Source organism: Myotis davidii, unplaced genomic scaffold (assembly GCF_000327345.1).
Source record: "Myotis davidii unplaced genomic scaffold, ASM32734v1 scaffold771, whole genome shotgun sequence".
Classification (NCBI taxonomy): Eukaryota; Metazoa; Chordata; class Mammalia; order Chiroptera; family Vespertilionidae; genus Myotis; species Myotis davidii.
The window spans coordinates 612,754-632,509 of record NW_006282668.1 but is presented as its reverse complement, the minus strand read 5'-3'; the positions used below and the strand labels follow the sequence as shown (position 1 = coordinate 632,509).

At 43.8% G+C, this 19,756-nt stretch overlaps 1 protein-coding gene across 1 annotated transcript in view; it reads left to right on the top strand.

Annotated features, from left to right (window-relative positions):
- STXBP4 (syntaxin binding protein 4) overlaps positions 1-17,232 on the top strand; it is a 122,560-nt gene extending 105,328 nt beyond the window's left edge. The window contains exon 18 of the mRNA XM_006753167.2: positions 14,011-17,232. Within this exon, the coding sequence (XP_006753230.1) occupies positions 14,011-14,125 (115 nt within the window). The 3' untranslated portion in view covers positions 14,126-17,232. The remainder of the gene's footprint in view (positions 1-14,010) is intronic.
- The last annotated feature ends 2,524 nt before the right edge of the window (positions 17,233-19,756 follow it).

The window sequence follows — 19,756 nt, the reverse complement described above, 5'->3', positions numbered from 1 at the left end:
TCTAGAAGGTCCCCAAAGAAATGCCTGATCAAAGAAAGGCAAACTAGCATTCTTATTCACTGGGTTCTGAATTCAAAGGCATTTGGACAGTGGCAGTGAATGAGTGTGGACCCTGTGAGGACTCTTCGCTAAACTTAGCCTTAGCCGTCTGTCCGTGTATTCCAACCAAAAGGTGAGGTCAGAGCCTAACTAGTGTCAATGGAGGAAAGGATACGAAAGGGATAATCACCAACTACCAAGGAAAAGGAGGGAGCAGGAGACGGCCAGCAGAGAGCAAGTGTGCCCCAGGGCCTGTTACCCAGCGGGCTCAGCTGCCGTCCTTTGCAGACGGAACACTGGCCTAGGCTGGGCTCCCTCCTACCTGAGGGAGAATAGCACCCGAGCAGAGGAGAGAAGAGAAGGAATACACAAGGCCTTCGACTGCCCTGAGAGCTAACTCACAGTTCCTGTGGAAGGAATGGAAAGAGACACTACATTTATATAGTGGACTCTGGTTTAGAAAATATACCCCTTAGAGCAGTGATGGCGAACCTTTTGAGCTCGGCATGTCAGCATTTTGAAAAACTCTAACTTAATTCTGGTGCCGTGTCACATATAGAAATTTTTTGGTATTTGCAACCATAGTTAAACAAAGATGTATATTTTTGATATTTATGTTATATATTTAAATGCCATTTAACAAAGAAATCAACCAAAAAAATGAGTTCGCGAGTCACCTCTGACACACGTGTCAGGTTCGCCATCACTGCCTTAGAGTGTGCTTTGGAAGGTCATCAGTTGTTTTCTTTGACCTTAATATTGACTCATCAGGAAAGCAGGAAAGAGATAATAAGACAGATTTGTTCCCAAGGACAATGGCGGGTTTCATTGTCTCACCAATACAGTCTGAGAAACTGTGTGGAAAGGAGATTAAACCTGTCAAAGTTACACAGCAGTAAAATCACACAGACCCAGAGTTGTCTGCCCCATAGCCACCCTGCCCCACCACACACATGCACACGCACAAGCAAATGCACACACTGCACCTCCCCCATCTCCTTATTTTAATATGGTATGTTTACATGTGACAAAGACTTTTTAAACAGCTCTTCATTTAGGAAGAACTCTATACCTTATTAATTTTAAAACAACAGATTAGAAACTTAGTTCTAAGAATGAGTACTTATCTCCTGGAGATCAGAAAGGTCAAATAATAGAGATAAGGAAAATCTAACACTACACCAGTGCTTCCTTTACCGGCCTCAGGGAGGAACAGGGTGCATACCAGGAACTGGGTTTGGGGGGTTTGCTAGAAATTAACCCTATTCAAGCACCTACCCTTATTTTACCTTTATTCTTTATGAAAGTCTTACTTAATAAGTGTTAATACTTCCCTACCTTCTTTCAGGGCACTGAACAAGCACAAATTATTGCAAATGTCAATCTTATACATAATACAGTGAGTTCTGCAGTGGGATATTAGGCTGTATAAGCTAGAATACAGATACAGCAGTCACGTCTCTGCTCTCAACATGCCTGTCCATCCCCTCTCCCCACTCTTCATTTTTATCGTCTATACACCTCACCCTCTTCCCCAGGAGTTTATTTGAAGAGGATAGGATACCAGATAATCAGACTAAGTTCAATTGCTTGTCAGTAGTCCTTGAGGTGTATCTGCAGGGGTTTGTGTGTGAGTCAGGTACATTTGATGGGCTTACTTCTTGGCTCTTAGCTGCGTTCAGATAGATGATGCCGTCAGAGAAGTAGTGTCTGCGTAAACAAACATCTACTCTGTATCTTGGAACTTTGTTTTGTTTTTTTACTTTTGGTTTGTTTGTTTGTTTTTAATCTTCATCCTCCCACTGCCCCAACTAAAATTTGAGCCTGGATAGGCTGTGTTGGTTTTTGAGTAGGAGTGGTTCATTTACCAGGTTAATGTACTTTGGAGACAAGGAATAACGAGTAATTAATTCAGGTTATTCCCTCTCTCACCTTTACTTGTCATTGAAATCACCCTCCGGAACACCAGAGGAGGTGATGGTCTGTGTACATATAGTCTTTCCCCTGAGATTGACATCTGTCACTGGCGTCCCAGAAAGTGAATTGTTACCTCTGATGGAAGCCACGCCTCAGGCAGAGGAGTACCTGTCAGTGCTGTCCCAAGAATGCCCAGGCAGATATCGTCCTCACTCAACATCCCCGTCCATCCACGTGTCCATTGCACAACTATTAATACTTTGTGGCCGTCTACCTAGGTTCTGACTCAGGGGAAGAAAGCATTGCACGCTGTATAGACAAATTTACGCGAAGTGTTGGTGTTATGCAAAGAGCCGAGAAAACCTCAGCATATTGTTTGCGGATTCCAAAGAAATAACCCCCGGAGGACTGGCCGTGAAAGACACGGGTCTACTAGGGCTTACCTGTGCCGGTGTCGGCTGGCCCGTGAAGTTTTCCATCATACAGGAGAGTGGGGGAGTGGATTCTGCCACCCACACTTTCCAAGTACCGCGTTATATAGAGTACAGACAGCAGAGCGCACAGCACCTGCTGGTGGCTGTGCGACATCAAAACGCAGGCTGTTTCTCTGCAGCTGCTTACCGTCTGCGCTCACATCACAAGCAGTTCCTCTCTGGCCCAGCAGCTGGCCAGGCTCCCGAGGTGTCTCATTCCCCTTACAGATGGCCTTCACCACATCCCCAGGGCGGGAGCTTGGGGAGGGCCCCATGTTCTCACATACCACACACTTGGCCTTGCTAGAGAGTTTGATAGAACTAAGAGCATGTGTATCTCTTATGTATGTATGTGTACCAATATGTGTGTGCACATATGTATATCGGCAGGGCTTGCTCACTTGATAAATATGTGAGCATTCAAGGGTAAATGTTCTTATCTTTTCCTTAGAGAGTTGCAGCTTTCTTAAATTTCATGACAAGTGTCAGTTGTTTGATGCTATAATGAAGTTATCTGATTAACGTGACCATTTTTCTACTTACCTTCTTCTCTTCCCTTTGAACTTGTATACTATTCCAGATCTATAGTGGTCTTTGGTACGACTCCACTTTACAAGTTCATGTACTTTATCTGTATGTTACATAATTTTACAAAACCATTATGAGGGTTATGTTTGATAGTGAACGTGAATTTAAATATTGTAAATTAGACAGCTGCTGCATTGCTCTCATTGTATTCTTATTTTTTATTGAAAGATGCAGACTTACAATGATCAGTGATCATGATTGTACTAATTGTCTATTGCTGCATAATAAAATTCCCCCAACTTTTGCAGCTTCAAACAGTAAATATTTTCTCACTGAGTTTCAGAAAGTGGGACATCCAGGTGTGGTTTTGCCGGGTCAGCTTGGCTCTCTCTGGGTTTCTCTGGAAAGTGCAGTCAGGCTGCTGGCAGGGGGGGAATTGCAGAGTGGCTTAGGGGGACCAGCGCATCTGTGCCAAGCTCACATGCGACTGCTGGCGGGCGGTCTCATTTCCTTGCCACAATGCGGACCTTGCTCTATGGGGCCACAGGGCTGCTCACAGCATGATGCTCACTTCCCCCCAGCAAGGGGCGAGAAAAAGTGAGAGCAAGAGGAACATTAAGACCAACACAACCTTCTGTAGCAAGTGCCTTCTATGACCAGTCTCAGAAGTGGTGACACGCCATCACTCTGCCATACGCCCTTGGTCACACAGACCCACCCTGGTACAATGTAGGGAGCAGCTACCCAGGTGTGAGTGAGGTCACTGGGATCTATCTTAGAGGATGCCCACCACGGTGCCATTTCACAATGCAATGCGTATGCAGCGTATCACGTTTATGTGTCATCTATATAGCTGTATAAACAATACAAATCCTCCATATAAGATACTTGCTTCAAACATAAAATTATTATGCTTTGGTGATTTTTCAAGTAGGTATAATCATTTCTCTTTAAAAGTTACTTACACTTGGTTTATACCTCTCCCTCCACTCGTGTGCTGACATGCCTTTCTGTCGGATCCTAAAGTCTGAGGCGTGCTGCTCACGCTATAAACCTGTTCTCCATTCCAGAGGAAGCGTTGTACTTACAGTGTCAGTGGAATCTGGGGAGTCTGCGATTTCTCCATAAAACAAGTTTCTGTCTAGCGCAGAGAAAGCCAGTAGGTTTCAGCTCACTCTCTGAAGGGTAGTTGTTACGAATTCTGAGGCCACATTCACCTTCACTGCTGTGGGCCTTGATCCACGAGGGATGTCTGCTGTGCAGTGGAGGGGAGTGAACAGGCATGTAAGACGTGTGCCATAACTGTGCAGTCATTGGTCTTCTAGAGCATGTAGCTAACACAGGAACTCTGCCGGGATGGATAGCAATAATGCAAATAGTAGGCTGGAGTAACAAACAATGGCAGCCCCCCACCCCCAAATTCTTATGAGATAGTATTTAAGTGCTTTGCTTTTATGACCCTAAAAAGATTCCCACTAGGCACAGTTCTTCTCATTTATCAAAAGTCAGAGTCCATTAATGACACTTTAAAAAATCTATAATTTTATTGATTTCAGAGAGGAAGGGAGGGAGCGATAGAAACAGCAGCGGTGAGAGAGAATCTTTGATTGGCTCCCTCCTGCACACCCCCCACTGGGGATCAGGTCCATAACCCAGGCATGTGCCCTGACCAGTAATTGAACCATGACCTCTTGGTTCATAGGTCAACGCTCAACCACTGAGCCATGCCAGGAGGGCTTATTAATGATTCTTAAATCGTGGTCTGAACTGGGTTGGGATATCCTATTAGGTTGTTCCCAGGTAGGAAAGAATGTGGATCATAACCTGAATATGAATAAAATTGTCATTGTCAGCCTACCATGCTAATTAAAGGGTTAAGTTACAGCGTGTTACCTCATTTTTAAAATATAGAAAACACAAAGGAGAAAAATTGGAAGTTATATTACCAATACCCTGACTTTATTTTGCAAGTAGAGTCTACCTTTGGTAATTCTAATGTGATTAGAAATTAAGGTTCTGTGAGAAGGGAGAAGGGAGAGGAAGGGACAGTTTCCGGATTGGAAATAAAAAGCTACTCTTTTTCACTTCTAAATTCATGGCAGATTACTGTAACTCCACTTTAGCGGACACTGTCAGGAGCCCTCCTACTGAAAACCTCATTAATTCAGCTGCTTTGATTTTTGAGGCGTTAAGGAATACCCACTGGCAACCCCGCTAAAGTCTGAGGCTCACTTGACGGGGCGTCAGGGCAATTTCTATGCACCTAACCTGAGCCTAGATGAGGAGAAGGCGTGTAGGTTCCTCACCATCTTTTGCATGTATGAGAATCCCGAGCATTTCAGTAACAAGACTATAATGAAGGAAGAAATATGGGCCTCTTTAAATATTTTGTCCCCAAGTACTTCTTAGCTATGAATTCATTGTAAGGTATCAAAATCACTAGTTTGGATGTAACCATTGGTGTGGCAACTGGCTTAGAATATCCAGTAACTAGTCCAGTGCCTGGTATGTATAGGGACTGAATAAATATTCACTAATGAATGAATGCTGTCATTGGCAATTTGGAGAAGCAACTGGTGAGAAAAAAATATATATGGGCTTTAGTATCAGACCGGCTGGATTCTGTTGTTTTTGCCACCATTTTTTTGAGTGTGACCCTGGTATAATTGGTATTATTTCAACTGTCTGTTCTTCCCCTTCTCATCCAAAAGCAAAAATAGTGGCTTCTATCTCAGGATTGTTTTGAGAATTGGATAAAACAAGGGATGTAAAACCCTGACAAAACACCTGGCTCATGCAGAGCGATGGACAGATGTTAGTTCCTCTCCCTTCCTTACTTTATACTGTAGCCACTCCCAATGAAGGAGTGTTAAACGACAACCTCGGCCCAGCTGCAGGTAGAAGCCGGTGCCCACAGCCTCCACTATGCCGCTTTCTGGCCAGTCAGAAGCCCTGTGACAGGAGCAGAGAGGGCACGCGGCTCAGGAGCCTGAGACAGCTTGCGCTGGGTTTTCTATAAATATCTAGTAGGGGTAGCAACATGAAGCGCTGTGTGAGCAACTGTCACTGAAACGAAAGGCCAGCCAGCTGGCTGGGGTGACTCAGAATGGCAAAGCCCACTGAAATGAATAAAACATCCAATCCAGACAGCGGCATCAAACTCTCTCCCCACCTAACCGGTGACAGGTGGAACTGAGGCTGGAAGTATGTTTGTCACATCCCATTGGGATAATAGGAGCCAGTCTCTGGGACTGCGTAATGTTCTTTGGAAACTCGTCACCTTTCTGGGGTTACACTTTTTATTTAGCCAGATGCAGAATTCTCTCTGCCCCCAGGATCCTTTATTTAAATTTACCAGCAAATAGGAAGCTTTGCCAAACCCTTTCCCTTAAAAATCTGGTTGCTGTATTAGTCGGCTAGGGCTGCCATAACAAAGTAGCCCAGACTGGGTGGCTTCCACCACAGAAGTCTATTTTCCCACAGTTCTGACGGCCAGATGGCCACCATCAAGGTGCTGTCAGGACTGGTTTCTGGTGAGGCATGTCTCCCTGGGGGGTAGGCAGCTGCCTTCTCACTGTGCCCGCACACGGGCTCTTCTCTGAGAACTTACGGAGAGAGAGATCTCTGGTGTCCTCTTCCTCCAAGGACAGTAGTCCCATTGCACCGGGGCCTCACCCCCATGATGTCACCGGAGGTCCTATCTCCAAATGTGACCACATCAGGGTTAGGGCTTTGACATATGAATCGAAGGGGGTGGGGCACAATTCAGTCCGTAACAGTTCCTTCCCATAAGATCTCTAGCACCTTCCTTTTCTTCCTCCAATAATCTCCATAACAATGCAGCATATAGTCTTTGTTTTTATACATTTACAAGTTTTCAGCAAATTGCAAGAATTAATTCAAACCCAGGCCTTTGCCCTTGGGCTCTAGTCTTTAGTGGAAGAAACAGCTGAAGGGACGGGGAGCGTGGCAAACAGAATAATGGCCCTCCAGTGATGTCCACATGCTAATCGCTAGAACCTTTGGATGCATGAGGTTACATGGTAAAGGGGCATCAAGGTTGCAGGTGAAATTAAGGTTGCGAATCAGCTGACCTTAAACTAGGGAGCGTCTCCTAGATTATCCAGGTGGGTCCAATCTAATTACTTGCATCCTATAAGAGTGGAAGAGGGAGGCAGAGGAGAGAGTCGGAGAAAGAGATGGGACGGTGAGAGAAGAGTCAAAGATATGCTATGTTGCTGGCTTTGAAGATGGGGCCATAAGCCATGGAGTGTGGGTGGTCTTGAAAAGCTGGAAAAGTATGGAAATGTTGTGGACCCCTCTTCCCCAGGCGAGAATGTATCCTGGCCAGTACCTTCATTTTAACCCGGTTGAGACCCATGCCGGACTTCTGAGCTACAGAACTGTAAGCCAGTAAATTTGTGTTGTTTTAACCAAGTTTTTGATAATTTGTTGCTACACCAATAGAAACCTAATACAGGGAGTTAGAGGTGGAGGGGAGAGAGTGATGGTGAACGGAGAATGCGTGAGGCATGGAACTGGGGGTTTATATATGTAGTCTCTTCACACACTATTGAAGCAGGTATTCTATGTTTTCTAGATTAGGAAACCGAGACTCACAGTTCCAGTAGCTTCTCCAGAGAAACGCCCGTAACCAAGTTAGTAGGTACATGGGCCACCTGGGACTTCAAACCAGGTCTGCAATAGTCCTGCTTCGAAGCGTCTTAAAGCTCACATACCAGTCAGTGCAGGGATTCCTGCTTGAAAGAGGGCTTCTTTTTTCTTTGGATGGTGCTTTTGAAGGCTCAGCACCTTCTAGCTCAGTGGTTCTCAACCTTCCTAATGCCGCGACCCTTTAATACAGTTCCTCATGTTGTGGTGACCCCCAACCATAAAATTATTTTCGTTGCTACTTTATAACTGTAATTTTGCTACTGTTATGAATCGTAATGTAAATATCTGACATGCAGGATGTATTTTCATTGTTACAAATTGAACATAATTAAAGCATAGTGATTAATCACAAAAATAATATGTAATTATATATGTGTTTTCCGATGGTCTTAGGCGACCCCTGTGAAAGGGTTGTTCCACCCCCAAAGGGTCACAGCCCACAGGTTGGTGACCCACAGGTTGAGAACCGCTGTTCTAGCTCATGGCTCTACCGTTCCCTAGCATCTCAGTGTCCTCTGCATTCAGTTTGTAACCCCTGGCCCAGAGACAAACATCAATTCTCTTACCTTGCATTGTTGGGAACTAGTCGCATGCTTACATGAGGCTGTAGTGGGAGCTGGGAAATGTAGTCTCTGCCTGGGCAGCTGCCTCCAGGTTACAGCTCTACAGTACGTAACAAATAGGCCAACTACACAAGTCTGTATAATGTGTTTATTAGTGTATAATAGTCCAGTGTGTAGGTATCAGGGTCACTAGGACATGGTCTTTGAGTTCTTCTGTATTTTTTGTCCTAACGTGATTGAAAAAAGTGGCAATTTTTAAGAGTTACCAGAACTGTAATCTGTGACTATAGTGCACTTTCTTTCTTTGAAAAATTAATTGCATCAGCTTTGGACCTGGCATGTTTTGCTTCTGTACAAAATTGCCAACGACTTAAGCCTCTGTATATATTTGAAAAATATAATTGATATTTCCATATTTTTTAGGAATTTTCTTTTCATTGTTCTAATTTGCAAGTCTAATAAGATAGCAATTGTTTTACATTATTATACATAAGGAGCATTTTACTATACTTTTAGATTCTTGTAATATAATTTGATATCTGACCTAAAGATTTTAAGTTAAGGTCACGTGCCGCATAACAAAGTTCAGGTCAGTGCCGCACCACATGTATGACGGTGATCCCTTAAGCCTATAATGGAGCCAAAAATTCCTCTCACCTAGCGAAGTAGCTGTTGCAGTGTCGTAGCACAAAACATTACTCCCAGGTCTGCTGTGATGCTGGTGTAAAAAATGTTACTTGTTTGTGTACTCACTGTACTTTTTATCATTATTCTTATCCTTTCTACTTCCAAAAAAAGTAAGTTTGCTGTAAAACAATGCTATGTTACTGCGGTAGCAGCCTCCTATGTCTCTTGTTTACCATGTCTCCTGGTTACACCATTTTCTCTGTGCTTGCTTTAATCTTGCGTTGTTTTGTACAGTAACCTGCTGTACAGGCGTGTAGCCTGGGAGCAGTGCTATCCCATACAGCCTAGGCGTGCAGTAGGCTGTGCCGTTCAGGTTGGGGTACGAATACTCTGTGATGTTCGTGTAGCGACAAAACTTCTAACGACGCGGTTCTCCGAACATATTCCCAGTTAGGCAGTGCGTGACTGTAATTGGGTTTTTTAATTTTCAAAAGATATCTTATGTATTTTTTTATAGAAAGTGCCATAAACATATAATAAAAATAAAATTTGTTTTTAAAACTTTGAAGATTTGGATGGGGTCCTGCTAATATTTGATTAGAGTCTCGCTGGATTTTCAAATTCCTAAGTACATAATGCTCAGTGTGTTCTGAGAAATATCATTTTGACTTTAACAGTATATTTTCAAAACTATGTAAGAGGGAAGTCTATATATCAGTGGGAATAAACCGCCTGTAATTTTCTCTTACACATGTTTGGAATGGATACTTCATATTATTTATCTATAGCCATTCTCATAACCAGTATCTGATAAAGATTACATGCTGACTTTTTAATAATTTTATTGCCATGATTTGCTTTTTGTTCTTACCAGCTAATTTGTTTTAAATTGGGATTATTTTTTTAAGTATAAATCTTTTATTGTCATTAGTACTTGCAGTTTATGGCCAGTAGTAAAATTTTCTAGTGTTTTTAAGTTACTGGTGGCAAAAGCAGATTGAATTAACTGCTTATTTGTTCTCGTGTTCTAGTTCATATGAATGTTATATACTTAAGTTAGCGCTCCCCCTGCCCTGGCTGGGTGTCTCAGTTGGTTGGAGCATTGTCCCATACACCAAAAGGTTGTGGGTTTGACTCCTGGTCAGGGCACATACCTGGATGGCAGGTTCAGTCCCTGGCTGGGGTGCATATGGGAGGCAACCAATGAATGTTTCTCTCTAACATCAATGTCTCCCTCCCTCCCTCCCTCCCTCCTTCCCTCCCTCTCTTCCTTCTTTCTTTCTAAAATGAATAGAAACATATCCTTGGGTAATGATTTTTTTTAAAAAAGGATAGTGCACCCCCTCCCCCAATAAAAGAGCATTGGAAGTTAATTACTTTGGCTCAAGATTCTGCAGCTTTATCTTAGACATGATTAAATAATACTTACAATCTGGTTGACTTCACAATGTTATATAAATAGTGCCATCTACAATGGAAGATTAACAAAAGGCCCTCTTTCATCATAGACAGTTATAAGAATGAATTTCTACAAAATGAGTAGACTTTTTATCTTTAAACCACTTTTCTCTTAACATGCTGCCCTAAATTTTTGAAAGAAAGCATCTTGCATGCTAGAAGGTAAGAAACACAAGGAGAGTCATTATAATGAAATTTAAATAATTCACTTACATTTCTCTGCCAATAAAATAAAGCATGTTCTGTTAGGGTTTTGTTTTGTTTTTTAATAAGCTCTAAATTATGTCTTGCAATTCACTATTATTATGGAAGAAAAAACTCAACACAGTCATCTTCCCAAATCAAATATTAATGTTTTCCAACAACAGATTTGGCGATCATTCAGAGGCAAGTAGTATGATCATTTTTAGATTTTCAAATATATTGGAACGGCTGCTGATGGCTCCCCAAATCAGGTCAGATGCACTCTCTGCAGGCACATTTGCCAGCGGTACTGCGTGTTCCAAGGGAAGATGTTCACTTCACAGCCAGCCTCATCCCTTTTCCGGACCTCTACATTTTTCACACTAAGTAGCAGCATCTCACTCTATGAACCACGGGGTCTTTATTAATTAAACAGCATCAACAGGGCTGATTTATTTTCTCTCTTCTCAGTCGAATTACCAAGCACATAAACCAGGGAGCAAATATTTCGAATGCTCGTATGCTGGCCAAGCCAGTCGATCTGGGATGAGCTCATCATACAGCGCTCACTAGGACATAAAAACTGAACAGTAAATACACAGATGCCCCATTCCATCATCATAGGAAGAATTCCAAGCTTTTCTCACAGTAATCAGAAAGCCCTAGTTATCCACCAGGCGAGCCACGGTCATTAAGGGAATGTGTGCTCATTGCCAGGCACTGTCCATGCCTCACCTGATTCAGAAGCATTGGCTCTGGAGGTCTTTACAGAAGACCCGGGTGAAAAGTGTGCTTGATGCACAGAGCACTCTCTTTGCTGCTGAGGTTTTATTTTTTTTCTAGTAGTAGCTGTTGTAATTGCATTTTTGGTATTTAGGTGTGTGTTTTTAAAATATCCAGATGAGCCCAGCTAGTGGCTCAGTGGTTGAATGTTGCCCTATGGACCAGGAGGTCACAGTTCGATTCCCGGTCAGGGCACATGCCCAGTTGAGGGCTCAATCCCTGGTGTGGGACGTGCAGGAGGCAATCGATCAATGGCTCTCTCTCATCATTGATGTTTCTGTCTCTCCCTCTCTGAAGTCAATAAATATATATTTTAAAAAATAAAATAAAATGTACAGGAGAGCATCCTGGGAGTATAAAATTAATATTTTATGGCATTGTTTTTTATCTGGAGTAATATAAGGTATTGATTCATTGCTAAAAAGTGTTTAATGAAGGTTACTGGCAAGGATGACTTTCTGATGGAACTTCATAAGATATTGTTCAGTCTAGACCAACATTTTTTCTTAGACATTTTGCTTTTATTTTAAACTAGAGGCCTGATGCACGAAATTTGTGCAAGAGTAGGCCTTCCTTCCCCCAGCTGCCGGCACCGGCTTCCCTCCAGCACCTGGGACCCAGGCTGCTGGCACCGGCTTCCCTTCGCCACCTGGGATCCGGGCTGGCTTCCCTCGGGCCGCCCACAGGCACCCTGAACTGCTGGCTTCCCTCCGCCCCTGCTTCGTCAGGAAGGACGTCCGGAATGTCCAGTCTAATTAGCATATTACCCTTTTATTATTATAGATGGTCAGTTTAATGTTTGTATGTGGTCACTTATATTCAAAGCATGAGAATATAATTTTTAAGTCAAATAGGAAAGCATGCACCTGGACTTACCTTTTAGGTCATTGCTCCCATTTTACCTGCTTCATAGGGCAGTTAGAGGACATTGTAGGGAAGGGAGAATTTATAGTCATTTAAAATCTCTTCTTTGTAAATGTGTTGATAAATATTGAAGTATTTTAATATTTTAGAATTAGCAAAACTGTCTCATCAGGGTGTTGCCTTTAGCCCTAAACATGGACAATGCGTTCTCAGTTCCCCTTGCTGTGGCATTCACGCCCCCTTATGTTACACTCACTAGTATCTATTTGAAACCGTGATCTTCTTCCATGGAAAAATGCACTTTTAATATGTAAACAGACAAGCTGAACAAGTTTTATAGGGGGATATGGATAGAATTTAGAATATAGGGTTGAAAACAACCCAAATGCAGTAATGACAGTGAAAATGACCATTTGTACTAAGTCCAACATTTGCAGTGACCGTCATCGACAGCCAGTAAAGCAAGTGCATTTTGTGACAACTCCCACATCGTGTTCTGTAGAACACTAGCCCTGTGTGTGCTCGTAAGAGCACACTGGTTTGAGAAAGATTGCATACTCTTGGAGAGTCCGAGAACACAGGCGTACATTTAAGGTTCTGGGAAATCCTGGAGTAAAGAAACCTACCTAACTACATCATATCTCAACCTTATTTGACCATAGAATTCTCTTCTCACGTAAAGACCCTTGGAACACACTTTGGCAAATGTTACCCTGTAATGTAGGAGATCCATCCAGAACCACAATCCTATTTGATACTCAAAGTGCCAGCCCAGGAGGACTTACCTTAAGACCTGCTGCTGCTTCTGAGGTTGAGTTTGGATAGGATTGGGGTGGAGGAAACTGAGCTAGGATGGATAAGGGCAGTGGGGTGAACCAGGACCCGAAAGAATATCCAAGGAAAAGAAACAGATCGCCCTAATTCCAGAAGCTTCTGTCTAGCACTCAGGCACTGTGCCAGTAGCGGTAGATTCAGGACACCCATCCAGCTGCAGGTGTGTCTGTTACAAGTGCTGAGAAACGCCACCCACCAGGTAGGGGTGCCCTCTGTGATATTTCACCACCACCCCAACATGCCCTGCGTCTTGTGTACACCCTTCCCTACCTCTGCTTGTGACCTTCCGGAAATGACTAGTCATCTTTCTGAGAACACGTTAGGCCCCGTAAACTTGGAGAAAAGAATCCATTCCCGCCCTCCAAGAGCTTCATGTGCAGTAAGAAGGCCTAAAAATAAACAGCTTTTATCCTACGGCATAGTAACAGGCAGAGAGGGGCACTGATGGGAGGAAGCCGAGGAAGATGTGGTTCTTTAGACTTGGTCACCTAGGTTAACCCAGTGGGAGAGGAAGACTGTCGCAGAGAAGGAAGCCCTGGTGAAGCAGGTGAAAAACAAAGCGTTTCATAGGATGGAGTACGTAGCCGAGCCAGAAGGCACTGGCTGGCAGTGAATTTTTAGCAAGTGAGCAACCGTGAGGGATTTGTTGTTAGAAAGACCTCTTGGCTGGAGTGGAGCATGAATTAGAAAAGAACTGGAACAGAGGCAGAGAGACAAGCCATTCAGTGACCCAGGCAGTAGCGTCAGAGAAGGAGAGGAAGGAAGAGGATCCAGAGAGCTGCCCCAAGGCAGACACAGAGCGTGTGGCTGGTGACGGTCAGGTAAGGAGAGGCAAGGAATCCACGACGAATCACTCTCCTGCCATAATTGTTACCAAAGGAGAAAAACAGACATGGTTTTTGTTGGACCTTAACACACATGTAAGACATTACAAAGATTGGATCCGGCCCCCCTGCTTCCCATCCCAGGGACTGCAGTTGGTCGAAGCGGTGTCACTGGGCCAAATGCTTGCATGGATGGGTGGGGCAAGCTTCCAGATTGTAACTGCGTTCCTTGTTCCCCTCAAGTCACGTAACACAGACCACGTCCTGGATCCACCCCGTGGCGAGTGCGCTGAGCCTGTCCTGCTCCGAGGAGAACGAGGAGGACTGCCCCCGGGATCTGCCCGACCAGAAGAGCTGATGGTTTTCTGCAGGAAGCTGAGCGCCGTGGTCCTCTCGCATCTCTGTCCCCGTGGACGGCTCTCAGACACAATGTCCAAAATAGGAAGGAACACACTATGTATTAACTTGTGAGATGGAGGCTGGATTTAGGCTACTTTTGTAAAACTTTTGCTATAACTGTATACATTCACAAGGTCAATTGCCACTACAGTAGTTCTGTAAGAATAATCTAGTCCTATATTTTGAAGTCATATATAATGGCACATTTATATTTTGTATACTTTTTATGTAGAATTAGATCCTTATAATTTTATATACAGTTCTCTGGAGTATCTGATACAGTGAGTTCTATAATTAGGACTTAGGTTGGACAATTATGTGAACATAGTGAAAGACTTCATTTATTTGGTAATTCACTAACCTTTCACATGTGTATCGTAGGAGAGTGATTTAAGCAAGCTTTGGGCTTTTTTTTTTTTTTTTTTTTTAGATCACCAACAACTATCTCACAGGCTACTGAATACAGCCTGCATTTATATGGGGCTTTCTCATTTACCTAATGCTTTTCTGGCCTGTTTTCTTTAAACCAGCCAGCATACCCAGGAGGCAGAGCGAGTGAGTGATTTCTATTCTTGTTTTTCAGCTATGGAAATAGTGGTTCAGAGAAATGAGGCACCTTGTCCTGGAACTGAGGCGCACACCTAAGTCTTCTGATCCTCTGCCCAGCCCTTTGCCCTGCACCCCGCTGTCCCGGCAGCGGGAGGTCATAGCCCCGCACGCAGGGCACCTGGGTCTGTTGATGCAGCTGAGCTCCACGCTGTGCTCTGGGGTGGCCGCAGAGATTCAGGAGGCACCTTTTCAGCTAAACGTGGCCCCACATAACCCTTCCTCCTTCCCCCTCCTCTGCCCCCGGGCCCTCACCTGGTAGGAACATTGTTTGTGATGCTTCCTCAGGCTTCTTGTAGCAGCTCACATTTTTCCAAAGTAAAGGGCCTGGCTCCTGCACAGGACCTGCCCTGCTTAGGGTGCCCTTGCCCGCGGGCACATTTGAGGGGCACTGATGAGAAGAGGGCATCCAGAATCTCCTCTGCTGTCAGAAGAGACATCCTGGAACACTTCCGCTCCAAGTTCAAGACTGACCTCATTATTGCTGGTGTCGCCCACCAGCTAATTATGCTTTACCTCTTATTTTATCTTACTGTAAGGATGCTGGGCCATTTCTGGCAGCAATGAGCCATTGAGGTGGAGCGCTGAAGATTGTCTCTCAGTGGAGTGATTGAACCCGGGGCTGGAAAATGGGGGGAGGGAGTCATTTTCAATGTCCTGGGCATTAGGTACCGACTGAATAAGAACGAGGTATCTATTCTTATCCAATGTTGTATTTTTAGGTACTACACTTCGAAAGGAAGTAAGAATCATTCACTAATCAGAATACTTGTTCCCAAAGCATGCCTGGTAACAGAAGCTGCTGTGCAACACTCTGGCCTGTGCTTCCCACTTTCTGGGTGCTGCTTGCTGGTGGGTAAAAAGCAAAAAGCTTCTCAGGTGGCCAGAATTGGACAGCTTCTCTTACATTTTTGAATTTTAAAAATAATCTATTTCCATAAAAAATCAAGTAGGATGGAATTGAATGAAGTTAAAAAAAAAAAAAAAGCCCATCTCACTTTCCAGAGGTGTAGCCGTCACTAATATTTGATGAGTATTTTTACTCAAAGGAAATAAAACTGTTAAAGCAGCTTTTCTCTGGCTTACTATATAGTGGTCCGTTTTGTTGTTTTTTCATGTCAATACATAAACCGATGTAATATTTCAAACGTCCGCATAAAGTATCACTCACTACCCAGATAACCCTTGTGTACCGTATAGCCAGCAAGCTATTGATGAGGCCTTATGCTGTCTTAAGTTTTCTGTTACTAACAATGAATGTCACAGTGAACAGTCTTATGTTCATATTTTTATATTTATTGTATCCTTTTCCTCACATACCTATGTTCTCTTGCGCCACCTATGTCTATAGTGGGAATGCATTGATTAAGTAAATTATGTCAAAGATAGGTTCATTTTGATTTTGGTAGCTATTCATACATTTTCCTCATAAAAATAGGATGAATTCACACTACTACCAATAGTGTATGAGAGCTGCTTCTCTCTACATTACTGAGCTTTTTCTGGTGCTAAGATTGCCAATAGCTTTCTGATGGTTCTTATGCTTAGAGGAGTAGCTTTCTTTCCAAAGTTGCCTGAGGACCTGAACTTTGTCAACAGTAGGTTTAGATGTCCTTTAGCAGCAGACACTGATTTGCTCTGTGGAGGGGAATCAGCAGTAACTAACTCACTGGGTGTCGAGCACATCATTACCTGGAAATATTTACCTTCCCTCTATCATATATATGATAGTCATGAGGACCGACTTTTAACAAGCTCGCTTGGGTGAGAGCCCGCGGTAAAGTGCGAAGCACAGTACCAACACACCCACAAGTGCTTTGGGCCTCCGTTTCCCCACCTGTATAAGGAGGATCATAATCCCCTGCCTCTTCCCAAACCAGTTCCTCTCAGCCACCATTTCTGGAACACCTGCTAAATGCCAGACAAGGTGTAAGGACTTGAAGTTACTATACGAAGCTCATAATCCAAAACCTTTTTTCCTTTGTTGTAGTTTTTTTCTCCAAAACTTTTTATTTTTCCTTAACGGAATAAGAACTTAGGGGTTTGTTTAGTAGGAACCCCCGAAGAGACGCCCTTTATCACTCTCTTAAATTTGAATAATTCCAAAATAATAACACCCTTTGAGTCGAAATGAAAGAAAGAAACATATGTTTGTAGGGCCTCTCCAATAGTGAATGCAAAGCAGCTGTAAAAATACAGGGTCGAATGACACTTTCATGCACTGCCTGCAAAATGAGAAAATATTATTCTTTATCTAGGGCAAAAGGGGATGCTTGTATTTTCCCAGCTACGTGAAATGCAGTGTTGAATTCTACACGGTATAGGACAGAAAGCACTGAACTGACATTAACACAACTTTCGTGCTCTATGGCATGTGACTTTCGAGAAGATGAAAAGAACTTTGCATTATGGAGGCCTGTGGAGCCTCACTTTGGAAATAAAACACCCAAGATGTTTTCACCACAACTCTCCACGTGTCATCTCATTGTCTGCAGGATGATTATGTCCACACCAAACGCTGTTCTGTAATTGCTTTCCTTGCAGGGTTTTTACATTTCAGTAATCCTGCTTTTGTTGACTTTTGTTGTTTGACTCCTGGGTTGGAGGGGTGTGAGGGAAAGTGCAGTCAGATTAATAGCCTGGATCCTCTATTCCCATTCCTCCATCACCAGATTTTTGTGTTTTTACCATTTCACCCTGTTTATTTTTTTACATTATTTATCTATTTGTAATGACCTTTCTTTTGTTTATTGTCTTCCTTAATAATAGGAGCAATAATGTGAGTAAGCTCCATGAAGGTAGGGATTCGTGTGTCTTGTTCACCGTTGTATCCTCAGGACCTATGGCAGTGCCTGTCACGTAGTAGGTGTTCAATGCATGCATAAGACTTAGTTCCCAGTTTCACTCTCCTGCCTTTGCATTTCTTCACTTAAACACGTACTACACTGCTGCAGGATGCCTGGCACTTTGCTAAGTACCAGGGGTACGATGCTAAACAGACGTTGTGATCCTAGCCACCTTGTGATTTGCATTTTGGGGAAAGAAAATTCAACTTAAATTAGCCAAAGCTTGAACTTTCCAGCCATTTAGTGTCCATTGCCTCAAGAGAGAGGGGCGGCCTCAGAAAGCAGAGGAGCGCGTGCTCTGTGAGTTGTGAAGGGCTGGCTCCTCGGGGTACTGGGCAGGATTTATGATTGGATCAAAGATTGGAGAGCACACAGATGAAGAAGAGCAAGGAAGTAAAACCCCAGGTCAGGGGGGAAGAAAGACCAAAATGTTGGTGGGACTCAGAGAAAAGGGCGTGGGCCCCACCTCCTGAGGCCACCGTCCTGGGTGTCGCCAAACCCCGATGATATTTGTCAGTTCTGAGAGCAGAGGAGACTCAGTCCTCACTGTACCCTGAGCTGGAAATGACTGCAAGGTGTGTCTAGGGAGATGGGGCCTTGGGCAACTTCAGGAAGCTTCCTGCAGCCCAGTGTCCAAATTAGGAAATCAGGTTGATGTCTATGCTCCCAAAAGGGTGACAGGAGAAGCAGGAAGACCCACTGGTCCTGAGTCAGGATTTCCATTCAACCCACATGGCCTCTCAGTGCAACCCAGTTTGGACAGTGACATGAGACTGTCCACACCTAGAGCGCCGTGGACTAGATAAGCCGCCAAGAGGTTAGCAGTGACTCCAAGTTGGCTGAGGTTAGTGTTGGTCGGGATCCTTTATTTCCTGCTCCTGATGTTTCCTTCCTCGTGGTGGGAGCTCGTTTAGAGCAGCACTTCTGGCCTGTCTCCGCCTCTGCAGTCTCAGGCAGTGACTTCCATGCTCAGTGAGACTGGAATAAAGAGCAAGTCTCAGTGGCTCAGTGGTTGAGTGTTGACCTAAGAACCAGGAGTTAACGGTTCGATTCGTGGTCAGGGCACAAGCCTGGGTTGTGGGTTCAATCCCCAGTAGGAGGTGTGCAGGAGGCAGCCTATCAGTAATTCTCTGTCATCATTGATGTTTCTGTCTGTCTCTCCCTCTCCTTTCTTCTCTGAAATAAATAAAAATACTTTTTTAAAAAGAGTGAGATGTACTGTTTCTAAAACATTTCTTAAATCGATTTCTTTTTTTCTGTGCCACGCCAACATTGCCTATTTATTTTTGAGATCTTTCTCCTTTATTACCTGGATCATCGCAATGTTGGCAATATACCTTCTTCCCTCTCTCCCACCCCTGTCCTCATCAATCAATGCACCCACCGTATTTGTCAGAATTATCTTTCCGGAACACAAATTTGATTCTGTTGCCTATAATCTGCCCCCTTCTGCTTTCTCTCCAGCCTCATTTTTCATCATCAACCATCACTCAGACTATTTTCTCTGTCTTAGTAACTCCTCCTGCCTCATTTCTTCATCAGATTCCTTCTCATCCTCCAAGACACCACTCTCGATTCACCTCTCCTGTGAAAATCTCGACGCATGCCGCCCTCCCCGCGCCTAGCGTTGGCCGGCTAGGGATGCCACCTCTGCATTTTTCCTACGCGTCCAGCCCCTCTTCCCACTCAGGGTGGGGAGGAGGGGGGAGTAAAAACTTCCACCCCAAGAGGGGTTGCTGACCTGCTTGTCCAGACACGCACGGGGTTACTGCACTTATTTGCTAATTTATTTTTATCTAGTGTAGTGGTTCTCAACCTTCCTAATGCCGAGACCCTTTAATACATTTCCTCATGTTGTGGTGACCCCCAATCTCATTGTTACAAATTGAACATCATTAAAGCATAGTGAGGAATCACAAAAACAATATGTAATTGTATATGTGTTTTCCGATGGTCTTAGGCGACCCCTGTGAAAGGGTCGTTCAACCCCCAAAGGGGTCGTGACCCACAGGTTGAGAACCGCTGATCTAGTGAGCTGGGTTACTGAGTCTCAAAAGCTTGGCATCTCCACATCGTAACAAAAATCGGAGTTCTGGCTAAAGGCAACTACTATTGTATGTCACAGAGGCTGCCCCACT